Genomic DNA, 22,154 nt, shown 5'->3' with positions numbered 1-22,154 from the left:
ACACAAATGGATGAATACAATGACTGTTAGTTAACCTTTTAACCTAGTGCCTAAATAAATCAAGTCTAGATAATACCGAAACACTAACCACGAAAAATGCAAACCATCTTGTGTGGTGTGTGGTACATAATATTATTCCATTCTACTTCATTATCTAAAGGTCTCATGGTTTCGACCTCTCCTCTTATGGCTGATAATGATAAGTAGACAAACATAGATACTACTTTCCAAGCAACCTACTAAATACTATGTCGAAAGGCAATCAAATATTAATGGAAATGTGCATAAAAAATACGAGAATGTAGGTAAAATTGTATATTGATTCGCATATAACATAAATAAAGTAATAATAATATTTACATCAACAATAAAATTTCAACAATCATCTATCCTTCCACAAATATTCTTATCATAAAATTATTTGTTACAAGTTATTGATAACCAGTAATAATATAAATACATTTTCAGTTCTCTGCAGTGAGTTTCTTGTAAAGCTCCACATAGCTGTCGCATTGTTCCCCTGAAACAATATGAAAAATTTGTAAATATTATGTAGGTATGTGGGCTATAATCAACATAGTCACGTATGTTAGCACCTATACCCGCTTACTTTATTGAGGTGCTAAGCGGAAACTACACATCAGTAGATAAGATTCCGAGATTGTTCACGATGATGAGGACATTTTGGAAGAGGCCTACGATGTCCAGTTGAGGACAGTAGCTGATGATGATGGTGACAATAAACGTCCTAGGTTACAGAAGATATTAAGAAAATTGTTCATACGCGATAAGTAATCCCCGAATATATCATGTACTAAAATGATAGCAAGGATACTAATCCATGATAAATACTATACATATTCTAGATATTGCAATCGCTAAATACACAAAATATGTTATTTATTTGACCCAAATGTGAATATGTTTTATTCTTGAAAACTCTTCCTGAATCCTATTTAATATACCTACTCATGAAAGGCCTTAGTCATCGTTACCAACAATATGTGTTTTGTTTGGATGACACAATAGATATATAACTATAGAAGAGCTCATGGAAGTAGAAAAAAAGAAAGTAGAAAAAAAAATCTTTTTTTCTACTTCCATGGAAGAGCTATTGCAATACATGTAATGGACGACTAAAATAAAAATGACTTCATCCAAAACAAAATACACAATTTATTTACTATTATTATTTATATATTTATTCGACCCAATTGTGAATATATTTTATTCTGTAACACTATTTATCTTAATTTCCTATCTAAGATCCTATCAGGATTGAGAGATACCTAGTCATAAAAGTCCCTAGTCATCATTACCAACAATATCGAGGTGATGCCATATAGGTAACGGACCACTAAAATAAAAATGACCTCATCAAAAAAATTATATATATATTAACCAACACTGACAAAACACGAAGCCTTATATTTATTTCCCTACTATAATACACTCACGAGCAATGAAATTGTTTCTCTTACTGAGTATCAACACCAAATGACCCAATTTTTCATTTCATTCATTTTAAATTTAAATTTGATCAAAATTTTAAAATTTTTAATATTCTGATGCGCTGTTTAATGGCTGTGATAAACCTCAATATTTCATACGGCGTTATTAAGCTAGTATTTTACGTTTAGGACTAATTTGGTGCTATTTTCACTGGAACTTTATCATTGTTCATGAGTGTAGGTATTTACACATATAAAAATAACCTTACTATACCTTTAAGAAACGCCGGCGACCCCCTAACCCTCTCATTCCTGGCGACCAGCGCGTGGTAGACCGCCACGAAGGCGCCAGGGTCACCACGCTCGGCCGCGTGCGCCGCCGCCGCCAGCAACTTGCGCGGTGGCAGCCCTAGCCAGGTCGCCGCGCTGGCTTGCTTGGCCGCCCCTACCGCGCTCACCGGCTCGTCCCAGCTTAGCAGGACTTCTACTATTTCCTGTGGAGAGTGAAGGGGTAAATTTATGTTAGTGTAGGTATTTCATTAGATGAGCGTATCTTTGAACTGAAGCTGGAATCACACCGTAGTACATGAGTGATCGTAGTACATGAGTTTTCTCGCTCATATGTTCGTTAAATATTGATAAAGGAGATACTTCTGAACATATGAAGAAGCTCTGTAAGCGATCATGTTGTAAAGCAATATCATTTTTTTTTTTTTAAATCTTTTATTTTTATAGAAAGCTTGGTACTAACAATGGAAGACCATGTCGCCTTCATCGGAACATAACACATATAACGATAATAAGAAACTAACTTAACTCTAGGTTACAACTTCTGTAAAATTAACATCAACTTATTAGATTCAGAAACTTAAAAACTAAAAGGAACTCTTTATCTGGCTTTAAGGCCCAGTTGCACCATTTTAACAATTGCTCGTGCCTCATCAGACAATGGATATGTTAATATGGCATTCACACCTCCATTACACACATAAATATTATTTTGGGTTAATACAAATCTTCTAGACTCGTTCCGCACACATTCCACTATGATATGATAGGCGTCTTCAACCACTCCGCACTCACTACAATTTGGTGATGAAACTTTACCCATTAAGAACGCAAATTTGTTGAGTGGCATGTGTCCGGAACGTAGTCTAAGAGTCGTAACAATTTCGTTTCTGCCCAGTATGCAATTATCAAACCATGGCACTCTCAAGGGATGATTTTGTACTGTCTTATACCAAACTCCTATGTTAACTGACTTGTCATTGAAATGTTGCTTCCATAAATTATAACACTTAACTATTACTAACTATAGGCAACAGGTCCGTGAAATAAGGGCGGTAGGTCTGGGCAGTGCCCTCAGTGACAGCTAGTCTAGCGAGGCGATCCGCCTCCTCATTCCCGTCTAGTCCGATGTGTGACGGCACCCACTGCAGCCAGACCGCGCGCCCCTGCGCACGCACCTGCTGCAGACGCTGCAGGATCCTGTAGGCTATCGGGACTCCTCGAACGGTCGAGGTGCACCGAGCCACATGGAGGAGAGCGCTTTTTGAGTCCGTTAAAATGACGGTTCGGTCAAATTGATTTGAAATAACGTAGCATAACGCTTTGTACAAAGCCAGGAGTTCTGCTTCCATTATGCAAATATTGGTACTTATCTTAGTCTTCTGTGAATACAATAGTTCAGAGTCAAAAAACGCTACACCTATTCCATTATTTTCTTTAGATGCATCAGTGTATATTTTATGACAGTTCCAGTAATGCTCTCTTAGATAAGATATACATAAATCTTTTAAATAACTAATATTAAACAGTCTTTTAGCTTTATCAACCATATCTACATTACACCGTATAACATCCTGTATATCTATACCGGCAACCCAAATATCCAAAGAATACATTTCCAACATCTCACTAGAATAAATAGGTACATCTTTTAGGTCTACTTCTATGGAACAAAGTAAAGGGGTATTTTTATTTCGCCAATAACGTTGTGCCAACTGATATGATAAATCACTAATAATTTTAATGTTAATGTTATTGGTTATAGATCGAGATCTCAGCCAGAATTTACCTGCTAAGTACCTTCTTCTGAGCGACAACGGGTATAAAGCCAGTTCACTTTCCATAACATGGATTGGTGTTGATTTAATGAATCCGCCAATAACTCTCATGGCTTGGTTCTGTATCTTATCAAGTTTATAAAGATGAGTTTTTGCGCTGGTATCATATAGAAAGCTGGCATAGTCCATTCTACTCCTAATGATGGAAATATAGATTCGCCTTAAATGTTTCGGATGGACACCCCAATTAGACCCAGATAAAACTTTTAAAATATTTAAAAACTTGGTCGATTTCTCGGTTATTTCATTTATATGCTTCCCCCATTTCAAGGACCGATCGAACCACATGCCCAAGTATTTAACATTACTAACTAACTGAAATAAGAAATTATTGACTTTAACAACAACATCGCTTCTGTTGACTCCCTTTCGAAATAAGCAAATTTTAGTTTTTCTATATGATATGTCTAAGCCCAGATCATTTATAAGATAACAAAAACTTGTTAAAGCTGTTTGAATTGTTGATTGAACATCTATAATGGACTTGGATGAATAAAATATTACAAAATCATCAGCATATTGTGAAATACATACATTCAGTATACTCTTACAAATATGTGCAGTTACTACATTAAATAACAAAGGCGATAACGGGTCTCCCTGGGCTAGGCCGCGGTTAGTGGTTCTGTTGTCACTGATAGTGCCATCAGATAGATTGATATTTAGAATTCTTTCTTTCAAAAAGCTCCACAAGTAATTACAAATTTTAGATCCTATTCCAAATCCGTCCATTATCTCTAATAATCTAACTATTTCAACATTATTGTAGGCACTATCAATGTCAACAAAGCAACCCAATGTGAGCATATCTTTAGAAAAAGCGATCTGAATTGATGATGTTAACCGAGCCAGACTGTCGATACAAGAGCGAGACTTGCGAAATCCAACGGTAGAGGGAGAGAAACATTGTTCCTTCTCCAGGAACCACTCTATTCTATTATTTAATACAGTATGGAATATTTTACACAAACATGACATCAAAGCAATAGGTCTAAGCGCTGGGGCTACGTTATTATTATCATTTGATTTAGGGATAGGCACGATCTTTACGTATCGCCACTGTTTCGGTACAAAACTAGATTGGAGGCAGTTATTATAAAATTGAGCTAAAAATATTTTACCATTTTCAGGAAGGTTTTTCAGCATGGAAAATGATATACCATCTTCGCCCGGTGCCGTGTCTTTAGGTTTAATCGACTTATCTAGCTCTTGTATCGATATGGGTTTCGTTAAATTAACATTGAATGAGCTGAAATGTGGTCTAGGAGGAACTACTGAGTCAGGGGTTAAATTTCTTATCATTGCATTTGCTCTATCCTCACTGATATGCACCCTTTGCGATTTGTATCCCTTTAACCAGCGCATCTTCTTCCACATCTCACTCGCACTAGTATTACTATCCACACTGTCACAGAATTCACCCCACGCTTTGTTTTTCGCTGACCGGATAGTTTTTTGAGCTTGCGCGACTTTGAGGTTGAGTTGGTCTAAGTTTTCCGGTGTCGGGTTTCTTCTGAAAACCGCCAGTGCACGTCTTCTTTCAGCCACAGCACGGGATAGCTCCTGGTTCCAGTACGGTTTAGGGGTAAACTTATCTACTCGTAGTGGGTCTTCACACATTTTTATAAAAGGTATGGAAGAATCAGCAGACTGTCTTATAATATCTAAAAATTTATCATAGGATTCCTGTGGATTTTCTTTTATTAACTGGAAGTAGTCTGTGTTATTAAGGAGAGTCTCTTGTATACTATCTTTGTATTCTTTCCAGTTTGCTTTCTTATAGTTCCTTTTTCTTTTGATTTCGGGAGGGCTATCTAATGTGCTAGACAGTTTTATCATAAGGTGATCGCTACTGAGTGATTCATTCGTGACTTTCCAGTAAAACTTCATTGCTATATCAGCCGTCGTGAATGTCACATCGGGTGCAGATTTCTGGAGCACACCATTTACTAGCCGAAGTCTTGTTGGGGTCCCATCATTCAAGGAAACTAAACCCTTGTCCATTGAAGCATCGAATAAGTGGTTGCCTCGTGTGTCTGACTTGACTGACCAACTAGTGTGGTGTCCATTAAAGTCCCCGGCCACAATGGTTTTCTTGTCATAATAAGAAAAGACTACATCCCAATCGTTTTGTTCCGTCCGTACTGAAGATGGACAATATAAGGAAATGATATTTTCTATATGCTGGCAATTTAATATTCTTATCCCAATGATCTCCATTCCGGTATTAGGGTGCTGTACTTGATTTATATGAGCTTTTACTGAGTTGTGCGTTAAGATGGCGGTGCCTCCGTATCCATCGTGTCTGTCCTTGCGGTATACGTTATATCCTGCTATACGAAGGGGGCTCTCCGGCTCCAACCATGTCTCGCTCAAAATAGCAATGTGGATCTTCTCTTGTGATAAAATTGTCTCAAATGGTAATATTTTAGGTTTCAAGCTCTGGCAGTTCCATTGTAAAATATTCAAGTTACGAAGATTACTTCTATCCATTATGAGTAAATAATGTTAGTAGCGGCTATTCTGATACATAACTCACAACAAAATTATAAACCCATTCTAAAATAACTATCCCACCAGTCTTAAGTTTCTCAGCCCATGACATTCTCTTCTCCAAAATAATATTCTTGATTTTCTGAAACAGTTCTTGAAATCTAGGTCTGTCTTTTCCTTCACCGCACTTCGATTCCTGATCACTATGATCGTTACTTTCCGTCTCAGAAAATACTAGAAACTCGTCTACTATATGGTTGTTATTTTTCTTTTTGTTTCTCTGTTTATTTTTATTTCTAGGTGTCTCAGCGGGTATTTCTGTTGATGTTTTATCTTTGGTAATTGACGGCTTTTTTTTTGTGGCGGCTACATGCGCGTATGACGTTGTTAAAGTGGGGGGCAAAGGACTGTAATCTTGGCTGTGAATAGTTGCTGGAAAATCTTCTTGGAGCAACGGCGGAGCAGACTGGGGTGCAGGTGGTACGTATAATGTCTGAGCTCTTTTGTAGGTACAGTTGAACTCAGACATTAGTTCCCGTAGCTTCCTTTCTTTAACATATGTGGGACATATTCTAGCGAGTGTCATGTGGGCTCCTTTACAATTAGCACATTTATATACTGTAGTATCACAATTAGGATGATCTTTACCACATTTCGGACATATTACTTTCACTGATGTACATGTTCTTTGTTTATGACCGAACCGCCAACATCTGGAACAATGTGTCACAGGATAAACGTAAGGATCTACTTGTACTCTCATTCCATGTGAACGTACGTAAGAGGGTAAATGAGAACCTTGAAAGGCAATACGTACCACTTCACTGTCAACCCACTCTGCAGAATCGGCGCTTCGTTGTTTGAGCCTCTTAACATTAATTATTTGGGTGTCACTCTCAAGATTTTCTAATATTTGTTCATCAGAGAGCTCTAATTCAACATCCCTAATCGTTCCATAGGAAATACTAGTTTCTAGAGTTCTTTGTATTCGCCAGCCTTTGTCAGTAAAATTTTTACAGGTTATAATCTCATCAACACTTGATCTCGAACTAAACCTTATAAGTACCTTATAAGAGTTAACATACCTTACTCTCGCAACATCTTTTATATTTTCTGACTTTAAAAGCCGTGCTAAACCAATTTGTTTCGGTAACTTTTCTTTTGAGGTTATGCTGACTTCAATTATTTCCTCCGGTATAGTTGTATTCCCTGCTTCACTAATACTACGTGCTAATCGTTTTTTACTACGTTGCACAGTCGTCCAAACCTCCTCCTGATCTAATGCCCGACTTCGCTTTTCGGCACGCGTGCCGTTCTCCAAATCTTCCAACTCCATATTCACACTTTGTACTGACTCACTTTCGTTATAGTCGTGGTCTAATAAAACATGATCATGATTGTAGTCTTCCACTAACTCACTGTCCGTATTCACGTTATCCATTTGAAATAGTTAAATAACAGTTCATATTTATAAACGTAGGTAAGTAACTATCGAAATATATTAGGTACGCCCGAAAACAAGACAAGAAATCGGTCCTGCCGCAACGAGCGCTCGAGCGCGAATGTAAAGCAATATCATGTAATTTGTCAAACACGTAAATGTAAAATATTAGTAACTACCTATTTGATTGTTTACACAACGCTGAAGATGACAATGAGGTGATGTATGAGATGATGTAGCACAATCCAAGAGCTGCTAACCACAGCATTAGCATTAGCAGCCTGTAAAATGTGTCCTTTTAATGATTCGCGCACATTATAACGCAAACTCAAAAGTGTGCATATAATGCGGCCGTATTTCAGCGACGATATAGGTAGGTAATATGCGCGATCCATTATACCTAGTGGCTGAGTTTGTTTTTAATCTACCTATGATGCAGATTTCATCACGCACGAGAGATCGTTGTACTGCGTGCGTATTCCACGCATCAAAATTACCCCCCATTTCCACTTGTCCCTTGATTTACAAATAAAACGCTGATCTGATAAATAATCGGGCCCGACAGCCACGACCACCTGTCGGTTAATACTTGCATAAAAAAGATAACGTATAAAAATATGCCAACACCCCCTACCCATCCCATACCTCATAAGCCTTCAGCCGCCACATCATGTCGAGCGCGAGCTGCGCCGCGGCCGGCTCCATGTGGCCCAGCGACAGCAGCTGGCACGCCAGCGGCCGCGCGTCCGCCAGGCAACCGCGTCTGGGGAGGGGGAACAGAGTTAGTTGTAATATACAAATAAAAACAAAAGTATGGTAATATTAAACTGGCTGTTGCGACGCCGACGTAGGTTGCAGGTTACGTAAATAATGAAAGTCGAAGCTAAATAAATGCTAAAGAAAGTAATTCAACTCATCACGTTGTCGCGCCACCAAGTACCACCTGACTGAAACGGGAGCGCCACGTATCAAATGACTAGCACGGCGTCCCACCTGGCAGGAGCGACTTTCTGCGTCCCACCTGACTGAAGTATGTCCCAGTTGATTACAGCGGTGTCCCACCTGCTTGTTGCACCATCAGTGCGTCATGTCGTGACGTCACGCCGCTGTGTACCTGACTAGCGACGTGAGAGTCTGCGTGGCGCCGCGCGTGACTCGCGCCCTCACGCACAGCTCGGCCACGGCGTGCTGCACCGTCATGTCGTGACGTCACGCCGCTGTGTACCTGACTAGCGACGTGAGAGTCTGCGTGGCGCCGCGCGTGACTCGCGCCCTCACGCACAGCTCGGCCACGGCGTGCTGCACCGTCATGTCGTGACGTCACGCCGCTGTGTACCTGACTAGCGACGTGAGAGTCTGCGTGGCGCCGCGCGTGACTCGCGCCCTCACGCACAGCTCGGCCACGGCGTGCTGCACCGTCATGTCGTGACGTCACGCCGCTGTGTACCTGACTAGCGACGTGAGAGTCTGCGTGGCGCCGCGCGTGACTCGCGCCCTCACGCACAGCTCGGCCACGGCGTGCTGCACCGTCATGTCGTGACGTCACGCCGCTGTGTACCTGACTAGCGACGTGAGAGTCTGCGTGGCGCCGCGCGTGACTCGCGCCCTCACGCACAGCTCGGCCACGGCGTGCTGCACCGTCATGTCGTGGCGGGAGACGGACGCTATGTACGCTGTCACCACCTGCAACAAATATAATGAAACTGCGTTTAGAATTAGACAGATGCATAGTGTAACATAGGGAAACAACCGCAATCGGAAAAAAGTGTTAGCTACGTGCTGACAATTATGTAATTTGCGGAGGTTGACAGAGGAGACAACGAAGAGGCAAACGAAGTGTCATGTAGTTGGATGTCTCCATTCACGGGGCGAAAAATTCGCCCAAGAACACAGTGTAGTGGCGCCCAACCTTTCACAGATCCATTTGTCCAGCAGTGGTTGATTATTGGTTAACTAATCACTTTCCCTCTTTATGTTTTTGAACAGTTTTGAAATTTATAACTGTGTTTTAGTTTACGTTTTAACATGAAATTAGTAGCAGATATACAATAAAAACTAAAAAACAATAAATACGGAGTATCTCCATACCTGCACAAGATGCTTATGGTCGTTATGTGCCGCCAACACATGGGAACACATGTCCGCTTGTGTGATGATGACTTTAGGCGGAGCGTACACGCGGCTCGCCTCCTGCCCCGCCGTGTTGCGGGCCACCTCGATGTCCGCCCATTTCCTGCAAATAAGACAATCGAATACAGACGAGTAAGTAAACAAATTAAGGAAGAAAACAAATCCAGACTTATTTATGGTTTTGCGTATAAGATTAACAAGTCTCTATAAGACCTATTGAAATCCAAGATACGGCAAGAATCCTATAGCTACGGCCGTTGTGGTAACTACCCTTGCCCGATCTTTCACTCACACTGTACTAGATAATTATGCAAAAAAATACCTTTTGCATTTCCATAACTCCACTATTCACACTCACCTATACACACTGTTAATTTCGTCGAACACCTTGGACAGCTCGACGAGGTATATCGCCGCGTCCGCTACTAGCTGGTTCAGTATCCGGTAGATCGTGTCCTTGCCCTCCGTGCGTCGCAGTAACACCGCCACTATCTTTGAGATCTCGTCTTTGGGCACCTGAAAAATTACAGACTTTGTTTCAGTGAATGAATTATGATAATACTTCTAGCATTATTGCTCTTACATGACTAAATTACTAAATATGAAGGTTCATGTACTCGGCACGTTAAACGTAAAAGATAAGGTCATGGTAAGTGCAGCAGGGGAAACACTAGAGCTGACGAAAATCTAAGTTTGGTCTCTATCTAGGTAGGTATACATGTTAAACGAACCGCCATGACAGTTCTCTTTAGCTCGTTGTTTGTGAAACTAAAGTGCAATTTCTCTCCGAAACCTCTTATTTCACCTAATAATCTAGAGTATATAGCCTGGTACTGACCTGGTGCGCGAGGGCGGCGCGCGCGAGCGCCACGCTCGCGCGCGTCGATCACGTATAATCCATTTTCCTTACTTGGCACTGTAGTGTATGTACACTATAGGGTATGTCTATGATTGTGTAAGACGAACATGTGTGGGTAGGAGGCGGCGCTTATTCATTCGATAATAAAGAGTCTAACAACTAAGACCTGTCTTTATATTTCATTGGCTAACGAGGAAAATAAGTGCAATTAAAATGTCGATCGGGAAGATAGGCGAGTTCGACATCCGCGGCGGCAACTGGGAGCTGTACGTGGAGCGCCTGGAGATGTTCTTCAAGATCAACAATATTGCGGAGACGGCGCGCGTGCCCATGTTCATCACGGTGATGGGGGATGCGGCGTACGAGCTGCTGAGTGACCTGCTGAGTCCGGCCAAACCGTCAGATACAGATTACAATACAATTGTTTCAACGTTACAAAACCACTTGCAACCGAAGGTGTCAGTAATGGCGGAGCGGTACAGGTTCCGTCAAAGAAGACAAAACGTGGGTGAATCTATCAAAGACTATTTTACGGAACAAAAAAGTTATCGCGAAACTGTGACTTTAAATCGAATTTAAATGAAAACCTACGTGATCAACTGGTATGTGGCTTAAAAAGTGACATGATAAGGCAGCGTCTTTTCGTCGAAGATAACCTAACATTTGATCAAGCGGTCAAGTTGGCATGTGCATTGGAGGCAGCGGAGCGTGATGCGTCAGCAGTGGAGCTGTCGGCGGAAGGCGCGGGGGCGCACGCCGGCGGCGGGGTCCAGGAGGCGGGCGCCGTGCACGCGCTGGCTCCGTGGCCGCGTGGCGGAGGCAGGAGCGCGAGGGGGCCGGGGGCGCCGGGCGCGGCCCAGGCAGCTCACTGCCAGGCATGTGGAGCGAAGAACCATGTGTTCAAGGACTGCCGGTTCAAGAAGGCGGTGTGCAGCAAGTGTGGCAAGGAGGGCCATTTGAGGCGCGTTTGCTCAGACTGGGCGGAGAACGCGGGGCGAACCTACAACCGCAGTAGTGGCGGTGGCTACAGCAAGGGGAATAACAATGGCAGAAGGGCGTTTCATCATCTGAAGGCTGAGGACACGTCCGACCAAGAAGAATCAGAAAATGACTTCTCGGAAGAAGAGAATCTGAATCAGCTGAGCTTAAGTGGCTACAGGCCGGTAAGCATACCTATAAAAATTGATAACAAACAGGTTTTTATGGAGGTAGATACAGGCTCGTCAATTTCGTGTGTCAGTAAAGTAACTTATGAAAGATTATTTAAACATAGGACTATTGAAAAGTGTGACTTGACCTTGAAATTGTATGATGGTAGTAAATTACGCCCATTAGGTGTTATAAAACCGAAAGTTCAATATAATGAAATAAGTAAACACTTAGAACTATTTGTTATAAGCGGGGGAACTACGTCATTACTAGGTCGACACTGGTTATCAGAGCTAGAAATTTCTTTGCCTAAGTTTGGTAATAATAACAGTAGGTCACTGCAATGTAATCAATTATCAGCGGGTGATGAGTTAAATGCTTTACTCGACAGACATAAGGAGTTGTTCAGCGGAGGACTGGGCAGGTTCACGGGTGGTGAGGTGGCGCTGCACGTGCGCGAGGGCACGGTGCCGGTGTTCTGCCGCGCGCGGCCGCTGCCCTACGCGCTGCGGGGGCGCGTGGACGCCGAGCTGGACGGCATGCTGCGCGAGGGCGTCATTGAGCCCGTGGCGGCGTCGGACTGGGCGACCCCGCTGGTGCCGGTGAGTAAGGCGGATGGTGGACTGAGGATATGCGCTGACTATAAGATAACCTTGAACTCTGCCTTGTTGGTTGACAGATATCCTTTACCTAGATTTGAGGACCTACTGGTCACACTAAACAACTCAGTGATATTTAGTAAGTGCGATTTATCGCAGGCGTATAACCAGCTGGTGTTAGATGAGTCATCAAAACAGTACACAGTGATAAACACACACAAGGGGCTTTTTAGATACAACCGTTTAGTGTACGGTCTGTCGTCAAGCTCCGGTATATTCCAACGAACAATGTCCAATTTATTAAAGGGAATACCATTTGTAGGAATATTCATAGATGACGTCATCATAGGCGGTAGGAATATAACGGAGCATTTACAATCGTTAGAAATGGTCATGAGTAGGTTATGCGAAAATGGACTTAAACTAAAAAGAAATAAATGTGAATTTTTAGTGGACGAGATTAAATATTTAGGCTATATTATTTCTAAGGATGGCGTGAAAACTGACCCAGATAAAATTAAAGCGATGTCTGAAATGGCTCAGCCACAAAACGTAACTCAGTTGCGATCGTTTCTAGGTTTAGTGAACTTCTATGGTAGGTTCGTTAAAAATATGAGCAGTATATTATCTCCACTTTACGAGTTGCTAAAAAAGAATGTAAGTTGGGTTTGGAGTGACACTTGTGCACGCGCTTTCAATGAAGTGAAACGAATTTTGTCTAGCTCGGAAGTTCTTGCGCATTACGACGAGAGCAAGCCGTTGATACTGAGTTGCGATGCGAGTGCGCAGGGGGTGGGGGGCGTGCTGACGCAGCGCGGGCCGCGCGGGGAGCGCCCCGTCGCCTACGTGTCTAGGACACTCAATGACGCCGAGAAAAACTACGCACAAATACATAGGGAGGCCCTAGCTATTATCTTTTGCTTAAAAAAATTTCACCAGTATCTGTATGGTAGGAAGTTTACTCTGCGAACCGACCATAAACCATTGGTTACTATTTTCGGCCCCAAAGCAGGTGTCCCGGCCATGGCCGCCAGTAGATTGCAAAGGTGGGCGGTTATCGTATCGGCGTACACATATGACATAGAAGATGTAAACACCAAGGATAATGTAGCTGATAGCTTCTCTCGGTTACCTATAAAAAGTAGGGACTCTGGATATCATAGAATTCCAGAGCAAACCTATCTGCACTTCGTGCAGGACACCTCGTTGATAGATTCAGCTCACATTAAAAAAGAAACTGCTAAAGACCATATTTTAGGCAGAGTTGTTAGTTACATTCGCGATGGTTGGCCAAAGGATGTAGATATGAAAAACTTAAAACCTTATTTCAACCGTAAAAATGAACTGTATTTGGAGTTGGGCTGTGTAATGTGGGGACATCGGGTGGTAATTCCCGAGAGTTGTCAGGCAAAGGTGCTTAGCGAGCTACACGAACCCCATATGGGCATTGTTAAGACTAAGTGCATAGCGCGCAGCTACGTCTGGTGGCCCGGGGTGGACGAGACCGTGGAGGCGGCGTGCCGCGCGTGCGCCGCGTGCGCCGCCGCCAGCGACGCGCCGCGCGCGCACCAACCCTGCCCGTGGCCGTGGTGCCCGCGCCCATGGACTAGATTACACTTAGATTTTATGGGACCCATAGATAATAAACTATACTTAGTGCTAGTAGATGCCACATCAAAGTGGCTCGAGGTTTTCCAAGTTCCGAGCACCGGTGCAGCTCACACAATAGATAGATTAAATGAAGTATTTGGAAGGTTCGGTTTGCCAAAAACATTGGTAAGTGACAATGGCCCCCCCTTTACCAGTAGTCAATTTAGTCAGTTCACTCAATCTAACGGCATAAAACATATGTTTTCCGCTCCGTATCACCCAGCCTCAAACGGTGCCGCAGAAAACGCAGTAAGAACACTCAAAAAGGTAATTAAGAAAGCTAAATCGGAAAGCGTAGATATCGCAACAGCCTTGAATAAATTCTTATTACATTATAGAAATACCGAGCACTGTACAACTGGTGATAGTCCGGCGCAATTGCTGATGGGGCACTCGTTACGTACTAAACTAGATGTGTTAAAACCAGATAGGGAAAATAAAATTGTTCATGCTCAGATGAAGCAAAGTGAGAATAAGGGGGGAGAAAAGCGGGATATGAGACCAGGAGATCCGGTGTGGTATAGACTGTACCAAAAAGGTGATAAATGGACTGCAGGTGAGGTATCAGAACGGTTAGGCGCGACGGATTATAATATTCGAAACCCTGATGGTACACTGACACATAGGCACGTTGACCAATTAAGGCAGAGGTCTAGGGTTTCTTTAGCAGGTCCGCTACCGTCTTGCGCGCCGGAGCAGGCGGACTCGCCAGCGCAGTCGCGGGCTCATGACGCAGGCGACAGCGCGGGCACGAGCGACCTCGCACCAGACAATCATCAGATGTCATCAGAGTCAGCCGCACCGCCCGAGCCCACGGAACAACCGCCACCGCCACCGGTGAGCCTGCCACAGTCACCGTCCAATGCCCCGAGACCGCCCCGGGTCACGAGGAACTTGAATCCAAAATACAAATAACCATAGCTGTAACTACTAAGCGCCCATGGGAGCTTTTTCGTCTACATGTTAACGTTAATTAATACTTATAGTATACCTAAATTATTTGTATTGTCTTCTGTCAAGTTAGGGCACAGTAAATAATCATGTGTGTTAGTATAGACTTAAATTAATAAGATATGTAAGTAATATTTATGTGAAGAGGATTGTAGTGTATGTACACTATAGGGTATGTCTATGATTGTGTAAGACGAACATGTGTGGGTAGGAGGCGGCGCTTATTCATTCGATAATAAAGAGTCTAACAACTAAGACCTGTCTTTATATTTCAGGCACAAAAGTTAAACAATATTTGTGTGTCTTTTTAATCAAAATATTATTAAAAAAGTAATATACAGCCAAAATCAATGGTTTCATTACGAAATTAATCATTTTGCAACTAAGTATTTCATTGGTTGTTTTGTTTTAATATACAACCTAGTTTGTAATTAAATTACAATAAAGACACTCCAAGATTGCTCCAAATCTACGACAAGTAAGAAAAAACACAGTATAGGTTTCGGCTTAGTATACCCTTTTTGCAACACCCTGTAGATATAGTAACCCCTATAATGGCACCCTTTTTATAACACCCTGTAGATAGAGCATCCTGGTACTGACCTGATGAGCAAGAGCATCGGGCGCGAGTGCGACTCGCCACAGGCAGCCGAGCCGAGCGTCGATCATGTAGTTCGGCTGGAACACCACCCAGTTGCCTGAGTCTGGGGATACTGTGTGTAAGGAACACCCTGTAGATAGAGTATCCTTTTTGCAACAACCTGTAGATAGAGTAACCCCCTATACTGACCTGATGTGCGAGAGCATCGGGCGCGAGCGCCACGCGCCACAGACAGCCGAGCCGCGCGTCTATCATGTAGTCCGGCTGGAACACCACCCAGTTACCAGAGTCTGGAGATAATTAATGTAAGGAACAGAACTCATTTAATTTATGTCTTGTAGAATTTCATACGTGTATGCTCTGATTTAGTGTGTGTAGAAATGAAATGAAAATGAACATTCTTGGTGACGTTTTGGTAACGTGATGATGAATGACTGTGGCGTAGTGTTGACAACATAGCATGTAATCAGCGGATAATGAAGAGTGTTCTTATGTACTTGGCCAGTCGTCTTTAAACGAAAGTCCTTCCAAGTACCGCAGCTGGACAGGAGCTATTCTTAAAAAAAAAATGAAATTTATAAACATTAAATTACACAGCGGCAGCGATCGTGTAAATAAGATAAGATTTTGGAGAACCAGACACTTTACATCGATAAACTCTAAAATAAGACCCCCTTTGATACCACATAGTCGGGTAAAAATATAATCATTTTATGAAAACGCATTGTTATTGTAATGTAACTAATATATAAAAGGATACACATAGGGCACGGCTGGTCCCCCACTACGGCGGGGCGCATGCCGCGGCCCGGCACCACCGGGATGTGCACCACCGTGTTGTTCTCCGGACGGGACTCCTCCATTATGTCGAATACTAGCGATGTTTGACTCGACTGGAAGAGAGGGAGATTTATGTTTAGTGAGGATGTTTCACGGGATCACTCCTGAAAGGACTAATGTGTACTTTAGGCCCACCCATTTAAACAACAACAAAAATTAGGTATAGTCTAGCAAGCTTAAGGGCCCGTACAGGGTGACGTGCCCCGCCAAATTTGGGTTTTCAATGCTCTTCACACAGCACACGCAGTGACACGCACACATGTAAGTTTGCACAGTGGGTCATAAACTTTTACTCGCCAACTTTATTGACAATTATTTTCAAGTAGTGATTTGAGGGTAAGTATAATTTTTAATTACACTGGTAAGCACCAGGAAAGAGTAGAAATTAATAGGGGTGCCACTTTTCTCCATACTCGGAACCCGATTAGCTTTCTAAACAAATGTAGTATTTACTTACTTGTAGAAAGGTAACTACAGGTATTAAAGTGTAGATACTAAGGGTATACTAAGCCGAAAGGGGATGACTCAACTCAAGGGGTCATTCTGAACAACTTTTGTTCTACGAGTTTTGCAAATTCGCGAAAAAAAATATTCGTTTTCCATGGTAAAAAGTCACGTGTCATCAAAGTTTCTATGTAAAAGGTTTTTTTTTTTGTTAATTTTTAAAACTCGTAGAACAAAAGTCCAGAATGACCCCCTGTCTCACTTGTTTTTACCCGACTGCCGAAGGAGGAGGGTAATATTTTTCGATTGTATGTTTGTATGTTTGTAAGTATATTTTTTGATAGCAGAATAATATTTTTTCTTATTTTTAGGGTTTCGTACCTCAAAAGGAAAAAAAGCAACCGTTATAAGATCTCTTTGTTGTCCGTCTGTCTGACTGACTGTCTGTCACCGCCCTTTTTCTCAGAAACGGGTAAAGATATCAAGCTGATATTTCGCATAGATATGGGGAGTACCCCAAAAAAATATTGGGGTACTCCCTCTCCCATACAAGTAATTCCGCTGAGCACCGAAACCGGTGGGACACAAGTGAAAAGTGGCGGTTCCCCTCATCTCGCATAATCTTTATTGACCAAAACTCATTTCGCATAACTCGTATGGTCTAAACTTTTTTGGCCGAACCATCACTTTGCCAAGAATTATGTGGCATAAGGCTCGTTTCGTCTAAAACTCTTTAGGCACAATCTTTAAACACCTAAGTTTCGTTTGCTCAAATGTATGTTCGTCTATACCTATGTATAATCTTGTTTCTCCTAATGTTATCTTAATAAATAATATATTAAGTATGTAGTAAATGTACAAATTGTGGTATTTTTTCTCATACATCCCGAAAATCACGATATTGAATGATTAAAAAATCGAAAGTTAACGAGCAATACAACATACATTTATAATACACATACAATAATTATTACAAACCCCATGAGATCGAAACCTAAAGATAGGTGCGACGACGAGCAAAGCGAGGAGGAGCGTGTTAGGTGCACATGTTCATCAAAACCAAAGCGGAGCGCAGCGAAGCGGAGCGGAGCGTTTTCCAAACAGCGGAAACAATACAAGGCACCAGTTTGCGCTATAGACAGACGCTCCGTCAAAGTTAAAGCCAAACAAATATTATTACTTTGTATAAACCTATTATTAGGCTATTCAAGATTTGGCCATACCATTATTAGGCTAAACAAGATAATGCGAAATAACTTTTTACTAATCAAGATTTATGCCATGCGATTTTCGGCGAAACGAGACTTTGACCAAACGTTACTATGCAATACGAGATTAGGCAAATAAATCTTGGGCCAAAAAAGGTAGAACCGAAAAGTGGTCATGAAAATGCACTAGGGTAGACCCTGCTCCTAGAACAGGGCATGAGTTTGTGATTTGTGTGCGAGGATGGAAACTTTGAATATTTTCTTGATTTTTTTATTATTGATGCAATAACATATAGTATTTTTTCTGAGTTACCAACCGAAGTCACCCCGTGACAGGGTGACTAGATAGGTACTTCTGCAAATTACGCCATCTATCGTTGGTTTTTTTAGTAACTACTGTCTATAGAAGAAATTCCGTCATTATCAATTTTACGTTACGAATGAATTTAGTAAACCCAGTAAACCTAACTAATCCAGAGGAAACCTAAAATATCTTTCTGTCTCTCTGAAAAACATACTTAATAGCCCAAACTCGATGCTTTTAGCTATTAACATCTTTGAAATAAAATTCAGTCACCACCTTGTTACTGCCCTCATCAGATCCTCACGAGACCATTCCTCAACCAGTACCATGAGACTGTGTTTTTGATGAATCCTAACCTAATGTTCCTACGTATTGTCATCACTTAGATCAATTCGCTATATTCCTGCTCCTCATCGGACTTTTACGAGACTGTAATGTCACGCGAGAACATTGCCCACTATCTAATTTAATTTAATGTATTGAATATAGTGTAAGAATTATGCTTCCTCAATTTCAAATCAAATTATGTTGGTGTCATAAAAGTTGAAAAAGTGCAATGACAACCAATGTGCAGTGATTTTGTATCTGTACACGAAAAGATCGCGAGCTGTCAGTGCTGCCTAAACCGACGTGACCCTTCTTTGGAGGCCAGCGGCCGACTGAGTCAAACGTCGCTTGTGTTTATGATTTTATAACACAGAAAGCCGCCATAGATATTTGTATGAAGATTTGAGGGAAAAAAATTGCCCAAGTTTGTTATTAATTTACACAAAATAGGAGTGTGTTTATTTAAAAACAAGGTATTTAGCGCCTAGTCCAAGCATTTATCTTTATAATTTGATAAGAATCATATGAAAATTCTTGATAATTACGACACAGTTGTTACAATACGGGAGTGTGATTTACTGGTTTTTCGAAATTAATTTACAGTTATCCATAAGCATTTACTTAAATTCGAATGATTCAGCACCTAGCTAGACTCTTCGGCTACCTGTGTGATTTTTTTCAAGGCTGTAGAGCATCATTTACTATATAATTCTATGACAATGCCAACCCTCGATTCCCTATTGCCGACCCTTAAGACGATAGGACACAAACACACAAAATTTTGTTGGCTCGGCACCGAGCACAAACTTTTGTGACCATTCTTGAGAGTGGCCTATGTTTAGTGGATGATAACGGCCTGATGATGATAGTGAGTGTTCTGAGCTATAACGCCCTTCACGTCGTTCGGCATTTCATCCCACCTCACTCTTCCAAGAGATCTCAAAAACTCCTCCTATTGTCATCTCACATGTATTGCACTGTACCTGATGATGCACCACAATGAGATCGTCCACCACGTTGAGCGCGAACCGCCCGACCAGCCCCGTCCTCAGGATGTGCGTCAGGTGCGCGCCCGAAGGACCGGCTACTGGCATCACCCACACTTCTGTCGGTCCTGTGGAGTAATTCCAATTACACTAGAGTACTAGAGGATGAACCCATGAATGCTCAGATTGGTAGGTTACTTTAATGGAATAATATGTGGGGACATCTCAGACACGGCCATTACACAGATACATATCGAACGAGACGCCACCAGCACGACAGCGTTCCACTAGTCGGGAACTTCTGCAGTGTGCGAGGTAAAATCTGCCGGAGTTTGAACCAAGGACCTTCAGCAGATATTTGCACTTGATGTGCGAATCATGAATACTGTCGTGTTTAGTCGATTGTAATTCGATAGGCAGTTCACTGGAATTTATAGGCATTTTATTAGTTTCTAACATTACCGACAGAGGTGCTGATGAATATTTCATACAAATTGCTATCGAATTTTATTACCTATAGACTACAGACGACAATCTTCGTGATTCGCACACCGACTGCAAATATCTGTCGCGGTTGGAACCTTCCACCATAGAATAAAGTACTACTGTACTTGTTATTCTATGTTTCGGCATAGCAGTCATCATCACTACTCACTACACCACTCCGTCCTCATTACCTGCGGCGGGCGCGGCGGCGCTGGCCCCGTGGCGGAACACGGCGCACCACGCGGCGCCGCACAGCCGCAGCGCCAGCACGTCGCGCTCCACCACCGGCCGCGCCGCATCCACTGTAGGAATAACATAATTACTACTCCTACGGATTAACTGTGCAACCTGGCCATTACGAACCAAGGGTCACGCCGGGTATGACAAAACTAGTTAATATGACCTCTGGTTTTTGTCAGTCAGGTGCACAGTTAATTCGCACGAGTAGTATATCATTAAAGGTAAACATCCACCTATCAATATTGTAGTGTCTGACCAAAAGGATCACCAAACAGATTTCCGTAAATGTATGGGGGATTAAATGGATATACTTGTGTGAATTTATACATGTATACAGGGAATACTGAATGCAATGCGTCCAGGGCAGACAAATTCAAGAGTGCAGAATACTCTTCAATACCCTGTCATAAAATTTAGTGCCACATGAAAGTAAAATTGTGTCCCATAGTCCCATCCTTATAACTTTAGTGGAAGCAGGGCCTCATCCAGCACTATTCTAAGAATGTTGTTGAATCTGTATAGCCAAAGAAGGCTAGCCAACCCAACAGTACCAAAATGCCCTATCAAATAACACCATTAGCACTAATTCTAATTCATTGTCTTTAAACCACTATCAGAGGGTCAGTTTTTAAAGCCATACCTTAAACTAATCGATTACCATTGTATGAACACAAATCCTTGTTTACTTACAATCCAGTTTAGTTAATTTAGTGATGGTGGAGCCGTTGAGGGAGAACGGCTGCAGCAGAGCGCCATTGTTGCCCGCCAGTAAGATGATCTTACTTTGAGAACACCACGAAAACCATGCTCCACTGAAATTACATTGATAAACACATTAATATGTAAATATGGAATAAATAAAATATAAGAGTAGTGAAAGGTACAAGGGCAAAGAAACCTAAACCTAAAAATATTATAAAAATAAATAGCACTGTTATATTTTCAATGTAATTTACCTGAAGGAAGTATTTTTTAAGCTCTTTAACTGCTTCTTCTCCGGCACAACTTGTAGGAGTTCAATGCCGTGGTCAGTAATGAAGGCAATTTCATTTACTTTCGACCAAACAAAGCCCAGTATCTTGGCATTCTTCCACTTACAGGTGTGAGCATATTCCACATTGGTAGGTTCCAAATCTTTAAAGTTTTGAAACTCTACTGTGGCATTCTGGTTATCCCTGTTGCGTTGTATGGCCAGTATTTTGTGGTCTGGAGAGAACTTTATTGAGATTATTGGCCCTTTATCTTCCATTCGGAATGACGTGCACTTGCTGTCGTCCATCCCAATTACCGACACACCAGTTACGCCTCCCGATCGCACTGTAAATACCTGCATAAAGTTCAGGTATGTAACATTAGTAACGCATAGATTTGTACTAGCAAACCATTTTGGAAACAATTATTAGCCACACCATAACAAATAATAGGGTTAAAATATAGACTTGATTAAGTAGAAATAAACTAAAAACTTGCCTGTCCATTGGTATCGTCAAAGAAAACATTTGTGACCGGGCTATCAGCATCAAACCTTTTAGGGGTTTCTGATAACTCTATATAATGCTCACTACTATCTTTTAGGGAGAACTTAGCCATATTATGGTAGTATTTTAAATAATATTAACAAAAACAAACACCCACAAAACTTTTATAAATATTTTGACATTTTATCAAAATGACATTAGTAGTTTTTTGAAGAGTTGCTAGACTAAAAAAAAAAAACGGGCCGTTACAGCTTATTTATTCTTTCTTAGAATAATGAATGCTCGGCCCCGCGCTTTTTCCTACACGTTTATTTGCTCAGTGCGGTACGGTAGGCAAAAGTAGTACAATAAAAAAGGAAGCTCACTATCATTATCTGTCTATCTTTGATAG

At 41.8% G+C, this 22,154-nt stretch overlaps 2 protein-coding genes across 2 annotated transcripts; one reads left to right on the top strand and one right to left on the bottom strand.

Annotated features, from left to right (window-relative positions):
* Nucleotides 1-300: 300 nt before the first annotated feature.
* On the bottom strand, nt 301-21,951 carry LOC105385297 (regulator of MON1-CCZ1 complex). Its single transcript, XM_048631629.1, has 13 exons — nt 21,756-21,951; nt 21,242-21,612; nt 20,976-21,097; nt 20,237-20,347; nt 19,557-19,687; nt 16,211-16,343; nt 15,640-15,740; nt 10,000-10,157; nt 9,600-9,744; nt 9,070-9,194; nt 8,157-8,274; nt 1,726-1,945; nt 301-520 (listed from the first exon to the last, which is right to left on the bottom strand). Exons 1-13 carry the CDS (start codon nt 21,873-21,875, stop codon nt 465-467), a joined length of 1,911 nt encoding a protein of 636 aa, XP_048487586.1. The 5' UTR covers nt 21,876-21,951; the 3' UTR covers nt 301-464.
* Nucleotides 11,109-12,180, top strand: LOC119694136 (cold shock domain-containing protein 3-like). Its single transcript, XM_038119824.2, has 2 exons — nt 11,109-11,663; nt 12,041-12,180. The coding sequence occupies exons 1-2, from the start codon at nt 11,124-11,126 to the stop codon at nt 12,044-12,046; spliced, it is 546 nt and encodes a 181-aa protein (XP_037975752.2). The 5' UTR covers nt 11,109-11,123; the 3' UTR covers nt 12,047-12,180.
* Nucleotides 21,952-22,154: the final 203 nt, after the last annotated feature.

This window comes from Plutella xylostella, chromosome 29 (genome assembly GCF_932276165.1).
Source record: "Plutella xylostella chromosome 29, ilPluXylo3.1, whole genome shotgun sequence".
In the NCBI taxonomy this organism is placed as follows: Eukaryota; Metazoa; Arthropoda; class Insecta; order Lepidoptera; family Plutellidae; genus Plutella; species Plutella xylostella.
Note: the sequence above shows the minus strand (reverse complement) of the source record. Positions and strands in the feature narration are given on the sequence as shown.

Coding starts and splice junctions, on each gene's coding strand:
- LOC119694136 (XM_038119824.2), top strand. CDS start 11,124: ATGATAAGGCAGCGTCTTTTCGTCGAAGATAACCTAACATTTGATCAA.
- LOC105385297 (XM_048631629.1), bottom strand. CDS start 21,875: ATGGCTAAGTTCTCCCTAAAAGATAGTAGTGAGCATTATATAGAGTTA. Junction 21,098..21,241: donor TTAAAAAATACTTCCTTCAG/GTAAATTACATT, acceptor ATGTAATTTCAG/TGGAGCATGGTTTTCGTGGT. Junction 16,344..19,556: donor TCATTGTGGTGCATCATCAG/GTACAGTGCAAT, acceptor CCTCTCTTCCAG/TCGAGTCAAACATCGCTAGT.